Source organism: Cyprinodon variegatus, unplaced genomic scaffold (genome assembly GCF_000732505.1).
Source record: "Cyprinodon variegatus isolate N-32 unplaced genomic scaffold, C_variegatus-1.0 Scaffold2, whole genome shotgun sequence".
NCBI classification, from domain to species: Eukaryota; Metazoa; Chordata; class Actinopteri; order Cyprinodontiformes; family Cyprinodontidae; genus Cyprinodon; species Cyprinodon variegatus.
The window spans coordinates 111,779-121,183 of NW_015150455.1; the positions used below are offsets into that span (position 1 = coordinate 111,779).

Sequence of the window (9,405 nt, forward strand, 5' to 3'; positions counted from 1 at the left end):
GTTATGCAGTTAAGTACTCCTGAAGGTAGACTTTGTTTCATTAGTTACTGCAGTAATTAGAAGTAGTTAGAACACACCTCTGGTTGTTTCTTCACTGAAATGAAGCTGCCATGTGACAGACTGCTGATTAAAACGGATTTACAGCAGGAAACATTTCATTACAAGACAGAAAACTTAAATGTTTCTGTAAAGGTGTTTACAGCTGTACTCTGGAAGCTCTTATTGTGAAGGTTTAAAGGAAGTGCTGTTCGAGGCAGCTGCTCTTCAGAACTTTTATTTTGAAAGTTGTGTAAAGTACCTTCCAGAAAGCTGAGGAGAGGCGTGGTGAGAACCTCGCCCTAATGAACCGTCGTATCTCGGGTGTGGCGGTAAATCCTCACCTCGTTGCCCTTTCCTTGAAACATGCTGTCGTTGGTCAGCTCGTCGTCAAACGCGTTGCTGCTCTTCACCTTCTTCTTGGGTTTCTTGGCCTCTTTATCGCTATCGCTGCTGCTGTTGTTCGCGTCGTCACCATCGTCCTTGCCTTCGTCGTCTTCATCATCTTCGTCGTCGTCGTTATCTTCGTCGTCGTCTTCGCTAATGCTCGCTCCGTCCTCTTCCTCCGCCCCCCCTTTCTGAGCCGACGCTTTGCCTTTCCTCTTCTCCGCCGTGGGTCTCCAGTCGTTGTCGTCTTCGCTGTCGTAGTCGTCCATCTCGTTCAGCTCCTCCATGGTGGTGAAGTCCAGCAGGGGGCGGTTCCTGCGGAAGTTCCACTTCTTCGGCTCGGTCAGAGACTCCTCTGTGTTGATGCTGCCAGCGGCAGAAGTGGAGGTAGATTCAGGTTCACCGGCTGCGGTCCCCTCTGGCTCTGAGGTCTTCTTGGTTTTCCTTCTACTCTTGGATGGCGTGGCAGACGGGGTGTCTTTGGCGGGGCTGTCTGAGGACGCCTGCTCCTTAAGCTTCTCCTCATCCTCAGTTAGGTTGTTGTCGTCGACGGCCAGGTCTTTAGGCTCCTCGTCGACACCCTCGTTTCCAGAGGCAGCATTTTCAGAGTCACTTTCGGAGCCTGCGGCGCTCGCCTTGGACCCCTCTTCATCGCTGCCGTTGCCTGTGCCGTCTGACCCTGGCAGAGAAAGAGCCAATGAGAACAGGTCTGATCTAGCTAACAGGCTGGACACGCTGTCCTAGCAGTTTGCTTGATGGAGGTCAGACTAGTGTTTTTTCAACTTGCATGTTTTTAATCATTGCACGCTGCTACAGCTCAAACTGTACGACCAAACCGCAGCGATTAAAAGTTCCCAGCTCACCATGTTTGTTCTCACACTGTGCGATCTGACGCTCTGATGCGATCTACCTGCTCACGCTGTACGTCTAAAAACCAGGTGGGACTCGGACTCGTCTATCTGGAAGCCAAACTAGTAGAAGACGAACATGAAGCTCACTAGAGTGAAACGCGCTGCCTTGGCTATTTGTACAATTTAGTGCTGAAAGCCCTAAACAGAAAAGACGACGTATTTGGACAAAGACATGGCTGAGCTAACGTGGCTACTACGGTCTGACAGTTTGACAGAAAGAACTCCATTTCACTCATTGCACCCCCGCCATGCTGCTGGGTTTTCCTCTGAGAGGAAGAAGAAGAATCCTTGTTTGCGCACTGAGTGATTTCCCCATGACCACCTTAGACGGCCGACTGAATTTTAAATGTTTGATTTTCTCCCGACCTTACGATTTCTGATGGGGAGGTGGTCGTTAGAGGCTGATTGCCCCTCGTTACCCCCTGTACACTACGCCACGCACCATCAGGCTGAAAGTTGGCCCAATCGAAAAATTGTTGCAGGACTGGAAAATCAGCCCAAAAAGGGTTTTTGGGGTGAAATGCAGACTTTCTACAGAGGTATCATCACTATAGCAACAATAAAATGTAATGTACTGTAAAAAGGCTCCACAGCGCCACCTACCAGAGTGGCGCTGCAGAGGTAGCCCATTTTCCCCTCATTGTTTTAGCTAAAAAAATTTTGTTTTTTTGTGTTATTTAAAAAAAAAATAGATATTGGGAACTGAAAGATCGATATTATATCGGGCAGCCGAATATCACAATATATTGCCAAATAGATTTTTCCCCCCCACACCCGTAGTGGACATGAGACCTAAAGACCAAGCTTCAACATTCTGCCAGCAACCAGTGCAGCTTTTTCACTGAAAGGTTGAAAAGATTTCAACTGAAACCATGTAGATTTTTTACCTGATGCGTCTTCCACTTCAAAGTCACTGTCGTCTGAACTGTCGTAGTCCAAGGCATCCAGGAGAGAGGCGGCCAGCGGCTTCACCTGCCGTCTCTTCAGACTTCGGTCCACTGATACAGACAGACAACAGGAGGATGGCTGTTAGCTTCCAGCTGTTAATCGCCGCGGGATTTTTTCAGGGTCTATTCAATGAGTCACTATTAAAGTCTTTTTTCTGTGACCTAATGCAGCACCCAGCTTAATAACTAGAAGGTTTCATCCTAACATTAGAGCCGCTGTCTTACCTTTAGACCATCAGCTTTAGGCTTTGCAACAAACGACCTTTTCCATTGTTAGGAAGAAATATTTGTCATTTATTTTCTCTCCTGTTGGTGTGGATCTGCATGTAGGTCAAAGGTCATGTCCCAAATGCTTTCATGCTGCAGTGGAGGAAGGCTTTTTAGCGTTTTTTTATTTAGTTGCTGTTTATTCTACTCTTTGTCTGTAGTTAGTTTTATTATGATGCTGACAACATCTATGTTGTGAATATCCCCTCAACTCACCGACAGGTTTTATGCGCCAATCCTACAAATCTGCAGCTACTGCTGTTATTTGGACACTTTTTTTCTAGAAAACAGATTTATACAGCGATTTTACTTTCATGAAGTTCGGGATTTTGAAACTCTGACACAAAATTTGTACATTTTGGGTCCTTAAAAATTATGCTAAATATTTTTAAAGAAGCTTCAGCCTCTGATGTGATGAAGTCATCTTTGGGTTTGCATCTGGTAGAAATGTTTTAGCTCACAGGGCTGGGAACATGCTAGCTTTAACGAAACCGCTCAGAAAACCACATGAATCGTAAATAAATTGAACAACTAAAATGTTCACTGGCCCATCAGCCCATTCCTATCAGTGACACATTTAAGCTAGCTGCGCCTGCTAGGCCGTGCTTCTTCTTCTTTAGATTTTAACGGCAGCTTGCATCCATTATTGTTGCACTACTGCCATCTACCTGATCCTAATATCTATCTCTCAGATTCTCATTAACGCTAAGTCTTGTTCTTCCCCTCATTACTAGTTAACTTTTCAACCATTTTCTCACATTTTAATTCCCCATTAAAACCTAATTCTGTTCTTAATAATGTTCTTTTATTTACATATTTTCTACAACTAATAAAAATATGTTTTATTGCTTCTACATTATCACACTAACTACAGAAACCAGTGAGATGTTTCCCCATCTTGAAAAGATTTCCATTTAAAAAACTGAGATCGGTTCTTATTCTGTTTATCTCCTGTTTATTCCTCTAATCTTCGCTACATCAACTGTATTTTCTATCCTATACAAAAGCCTTCTATTTATTTCATTATCCCTCCTAATTTTCCACATCTTCTCGCTTTTTCTCCAAGCTATACTTTGCCTTCAGATTTTGGTAACTTTAAAGACATATTATTATCTTCTTTTTTAATAGCCTCCTTGGCTAATCTGCTCTTTCATTTCCCAAAATACCTCCATGAGATGAGCAGGAGCCCAAAATAATATGATGTGTTTATTTTGTTCATTTATTCTATGATGAACAGCCATAATCTCATATATTTTCATGATTATTTGTATATTTATTTTTAATAATTAACAAAACAGATGATGAATCACTACAAAACATTATTTTATTCATAATAGTATCCTCCACCCATTTTAAAGGTACTAATATAGCTCATAATTCTACCTGCTAAGCCTGTTAGCTGCCTAACCAGCCTCCTAGCAGGCTAACTAGCATTAGCATTAGCTTTGTGCGATACCTAACAACCGCGGCGGTTAACCGGAACCACTTAAACATCTAAATATAAAGCCAGGTCAGAACAGAAGTGCAGAGGTAGAAAACCAGACTTTCCAAACAGACAAACGGAATGAAAACCAGATATTTTAGGGAATCAATTTTCCATCTGATGCTAAACACGCGCGCTAACATAGTAGCATCACTAGCTAGCAGGGGCTCAGCTTGTTTCATTTCGCTCATATTAGCTCATTAAACCTTCACATTGTTACACTCAGTCCCTCTTTATGTGAAAATAATATGAAAGATAATAAACTTACTTTGATCTCCGTTAGTTAAAGGAACGAGTCTTTCCTCAGCAGCATGTTCTGTGGACAATGGAGCAAACAGCAGTGACGTTGTTAGATGTGCTGCTGATTCTCAGTCATCCAGGTTATTTCTAAAGTTAAAAAACAAACATCTGGACTTTGCTTTTCAAGTTTGATGACGTTTCGCTGCCAGAAAGCTTCCTAAAATCAAAACGTCTGGATTAGCGTTGTTCTTGGAATGACGTTGTTAGGTGATGTTGTTGCCATGGGGACAGTGGGACTAGAAAGATGATTAAATTACAGCAGAAGTTTGGTTATTTTTTCTTTCTAATCATGGAGTTTAATATATCTGCATTTCATCTGATATTAAACTCAGGGTTTAGTGGAATATATATTTTTAAAGATATCGAGTTTAGTAAAAATGACCCGGAAGTAGAAATATCGCGCTCAGGTCTTCCGGTGTTGGTTTCAGAGTTATATATTTTTTTTATTCATTCTAGTTCCTTTTCTTTCAGGTATAAGTTTGTAAATCAGGGATGTCAAAGTCAAACACACCGAGGATCAAACAAACTAATGTTCTACAAGCTGAGGGCCGGACTGGTTAAATGTTTATTAAAACACAGTCTATTGAACCAAGACCTAACAAATTGGGTTTTTAAAAACAAAATATTAATATCAATATTATTAATACATTTTTATTATATTAATAAATTTATTAAGATTTAAAAAAATGAAAGTGCATGCATTGTAAATGATGTTTGGATTGTTTTGGTTCACTGCCTTTAACAATCCAAACGCACTTGGCTGCAGCTGGTTGAAGGAGGCTGAGAGCACTAACTGCTGCTTGTATGGAAGCAAATCGTTACCATATTTAAAATGAAAAAGCATTTTCAGAAATGCTTTTTCATTTTAAGAATGTGGCTGCATTGTTTGACTCATAAATAAAATTAGTAATCAATAATCCTGTTTGCATTTTCTTCTTCAACACTGCTCATCCTTTTACTTAATTGAAATGAAAAAGAAAAAGACACTTGAGATTTATTTTTCAAAATGTACCCCAGCAAATAAATACCAAAATTCAATTTGAAATGTAAAATTTGAAAATGAAAAAAGCATTTCTGGAAATGCCTTTCTATTTTAAGAATGTGGCTGCATTGTTTGGCTCATAAATGAAATTAGTAATCAATCATCATATTTGCATTTTCATTCTGTTCTTTAACACCGCTCATCATTTTACTTAATTAGAATTAAAAAAAAGACATTTGAGATTTATTTTTCAAAATGTACCCCAGCAAATACATACCAAAATTCAATTTGAAATGTAAAATTTGAAAAGGAAAAAGCAGTTCTGAAAATGCTTTTTCATTTTTAAATATGGTAACGATTTGGTTCCATACTGCTTGCAGGGGTCGGCAGAGGCTGATTGAAGGCAAAATAAAAGGAGCCTGGATGGAGGGAGGGGCGGAGCTGATCCTGCAGGTGATAGAGGGCAGGTGGGTCTTGACTTTGAGATATGTGTTCTAAACACTTATCAACCCACCAACAAAATAAAGATGATTCACTATTAAGCTGTGTTATTTATTTATGTTAATTTTGCTAGTTTTATGCATCTATGATAGAATAATTCCTTCAATACAATTTATTCCTTGACTAAATAGCCTCCAAACGTAGAAAATCTTAACTAGATAAGAAGTAAGCCCCATATTGTCAAACTCAGTTTAATAAAAATACTTTACTCATTCCAAAGAGGAATTAAATGTCAGTGGAACTCCTGGGGTTGTTTTTTTTTTAATGATTTGTTGACAGTAGCTGTAGGCAGAAATGATCCTCTGCAGCGTCTGATGCAGAGGATGCTCGCTGTTGTCCATAACGTTCTTCATGTTGTTTTTCTTCTCCAGAGGAGTTCCTAAAGCAGAGCTGACCTTCTTTATCAGCTTCGTTCAGTCATTAGCTCTGATGCTGTCACTCCAGCAGATGATGGAGGAGGAGATCAGATTCTCTGCAGCAGAACCTCTCTCTGTACCATCCTGTGCCTCAGAGTTAGATGTTTATATCCATATTTAATACATTCGATTAACTATTTGAACATAAACATTAACTTGGGTTTTTCAAACCTAAAAGGTTTAACATTAGATGATTAAAATAAGCAAATACTGTATATATAAATTCTTCTTACTTATTGAACTGATCCATAGTAGAACAAAAATCATGAAAATATCTGGACATAAAAACAAACGAAGCAGCTTTGAGCTGTTTGAAGTTCAGAAAAATCGATAGTTTTGGTCTGGGTGATCTCTCTGGGCTTTGCAGTGGAAAGAACTTTTAAAAAAGAAACTAAAAAGCGAACCGTCCATCTGACTCATCTTGTAGAACCAACCCGGTTCTACAGAAAAATAAAAAGCCTGTAGAATGTAGATTTGTAGCTGGCTTGCCAAGTATAGAAGCAGCTGTACTGCCTTATATATCCTTATTCTTGGCCTTATAATCCTAGCAGTACATGCTGAAGGTCAAGTATGAGTCTTAGCAATAATAAGGTCTCTAATGGCCGATTTGTACGCAATTAGATGAAATATTAAGAGGTTTTGGCATAAACAGAGAACGTCTGTATAAACATTCTCTCCAGTGTCAGAGCAACCTCTGGCTTCGACCAGCACACGTGAATTCCAGTAAGCTTTCGACATGATATTCCGTTGTGCATGTGCATTTACGGAATGCGATATTGAGACTATAAAACCGCCTGAGATTAAATGAGAGTTGGGGGAAAGCTGAGATTTCTGACGATGTATCGCTGAACTTATGAAGTGTTGAAGACAGCAGTAGGAATTCAGAATTTAAATAAATGTTTCCCCCCTCCGGAGGATAAAATGATGTGAATCGTCTGCATCTAATGCTACTTTAAGGGAGTTTGGGAAACAACAATCAACCTGCGGCCTGACAGCAAAGCTCCCTCTCTTACTGCAGCATGACAGGAGACCTGAAGACTTTCATGGTTTTCATTCACTTCCTGATAGTAAAGAATGGAATGGGTTATTCTAAATCGGCTTAAGCTACTACAATATTTCATGAATAATAACAAAACATTTATTAATCGGACAATTATTAAATGTTTCAATGTCAGATGTTTAAAATAACTAAATAAATTATTTATGTAGCTGCATAAAAGGGAACTTCCTGATCTGTTGGATTATGAGGCATTATTAAAGGAAAAGTCCGATCAGCCAGGAATAATCAATGGATCATTATTTATACCTACAACTAATAAGTTCGCAGTGATTTAATGAATTTAGCTTAATCAGTTAAAACAATTGAAACAATAATTTTCGTGGCCATAACTGAGTCTGGGAGCGGCCATTTTTGCCCAAATATAGTAGCCCCTCCCTCCTGCCATCTTCCAGCAGTGACGTCACGGTGCGGTAAGCCTAGCGCCATTCTCCCCCCTTTTTCAAGCAAAATCAATGGGAACTACTAGACACATCTGCAATCAACAACAATTATTGAAGATTTCCAGAGGACTTCACCATTGAAATTCACCAGAGCTATAGTGAAACTGACAATGCCCACATGCTTAAATGAAACAAAACTAACGAGTCTATTTTTAAAATGTAAGCAGTAGAAGTAAAAAATTGTCTAAAAAAATAACTCCACTAAAATATAGATAGTCAAATTTTCTAAAGTAAGGAAACAAAGTATTTGTGTCATGATGCTTTTAAGAGATCTGACCCCAAAAAAGAGAACCAGGGAAAAAGTTTACCAAGTTTATTGAGGTGAACTACAGGAGTAGGATTCTGGAACTCAGAGAGCTGGTGAACCGGAACTGGAAGTGAGAGGGTACGTTCACAGAGATTAGTTTAGGGTCCGTAGGAAATTTGAATGAGTTCTTGAAAACAGTGAAAGCGGGACTCACGTAGGAGGGGGTTTGTTTCGTATCCTTAAATCCAGTTGGTGTGGGTTTATCAAAAGAAGCGGGAACTCGTTGGAGGGCAGACAGGTTGGTTTGGGTTGGAACCTGAGGAGCAATGGAGGGGACTGCCACTTGGATTTCCGTGGGAAATTGAACGGGACATGTGGAGGTTTTTCCCCTGCTCAGTGTGAACACAAATAATCCTTCCAGGGGGAGAAGGCCAAACATCCAGTATGCAGGAAGACTTCCTGCCGAAAGGCAAAGACAAAAAGCAACAAGCTTAATCTCAGAGAAACAAGACTCAGCTAATCTCAGCTTGTCTAGAGTACCCAAAACTGGCAAACACTCTGGCCCGAGGTAGTGACAGCCCACTGCTTAAATACTCCTTTTTATCTCAACGCTCCAATGCTTTAAGACAGGCTCGGACTGGTAATCGGTGGGCCGCTCCTAATATCAGCGTGCGAGGGCCAGCCCTCCTTAAATCAAACCGGCCCCAACACGGCCAAAGCACCTACCTGTGACCGTAAATAACTCAAGGAGCTCAGGAAGTAATACAATGTTAACTACCTAAATCGGGGGTCTTCAACATTTTCCAGGCCAAGGACCCCCAAACTGATGGTGAGATGGAGCGGGGACCCCCTAATTAAATATATGGTATGAAATAGTGTTCTATCATGGGGTTATTAAAGTATTTCTGATTCTGATTCCTGGTTGATGGGACAGGTGTTGAAAATGAAACGGTGTCCAGATTGAAAGAGCTCCTGTGTGTCTCTGAATGTGAGCATTGATGACTGAAAGACATCTTCTGCCTCCATTTATCTGTTTACTACAGTCTGTTGAATTCATGTTCATGTGGATTTAAAGACATTTCAATTAGTGGAAAAAATTGCAGGGGGGAATATAAAAAAAGTCTAATCAACTAAAACTTTCGCGACCCCCTTGCAGTACCTCTGTGGACCCCCTAGGGGTCACGGACCCCCTGTTGAAGACCTCTGAATCAAATGATGCATGCAGTATATATAGCCCTTTCTTGTGACGGTTGGCATATGGAGTAATTTTCTATTTCTTCAAACTGTAAAATCCTTGCAACAAACTATATTATAATAAAACTGAAATGCTTTCTTTAAACCAAACCATGATGTTCCTCTAAGCAGCAATGATTTTATGGGATTCTTTATAAATAAGATTGATCTTATTAAAAATAAGATCATAAGCAC

At 40.0% G+C, this 9,405-nt stretch overlaps 1 protein-coding gene across 1 annotated transcript in view; it reads right to left on the reverse strand.

The window, feature by feature from the left end:
• The window catches only part of phf14 (PHD finger protein 14), a 111,857-nt gene extending 107,290 nt beyond the window's left edge, over window positions 1-4,567 (reverse strand). The window contains exons 1-3 of the mRNA XM_015370995.1: window positions 4,300-4,567; window positions 2,222-2,332; window positions 381-1,102 (exon numbers count right to left, since the gene is read on the reverse strand). Coding sequence (XP_015226481.1) covers window positions 381-1,102; window positions 2,222-2,332; window position 4,300 — 834 coding nt within the window. The 5' untranslated portion in view covers window positions 4,301-4,567. The remainder of the gene's footprint in view (window positions 1-380; window positions 1,103-2,221; window positions 2,333-4,299) is intronic.
• Between the last annotated feature and the right edge of the window lie 4,838 nt (window positions 4,568-9,405).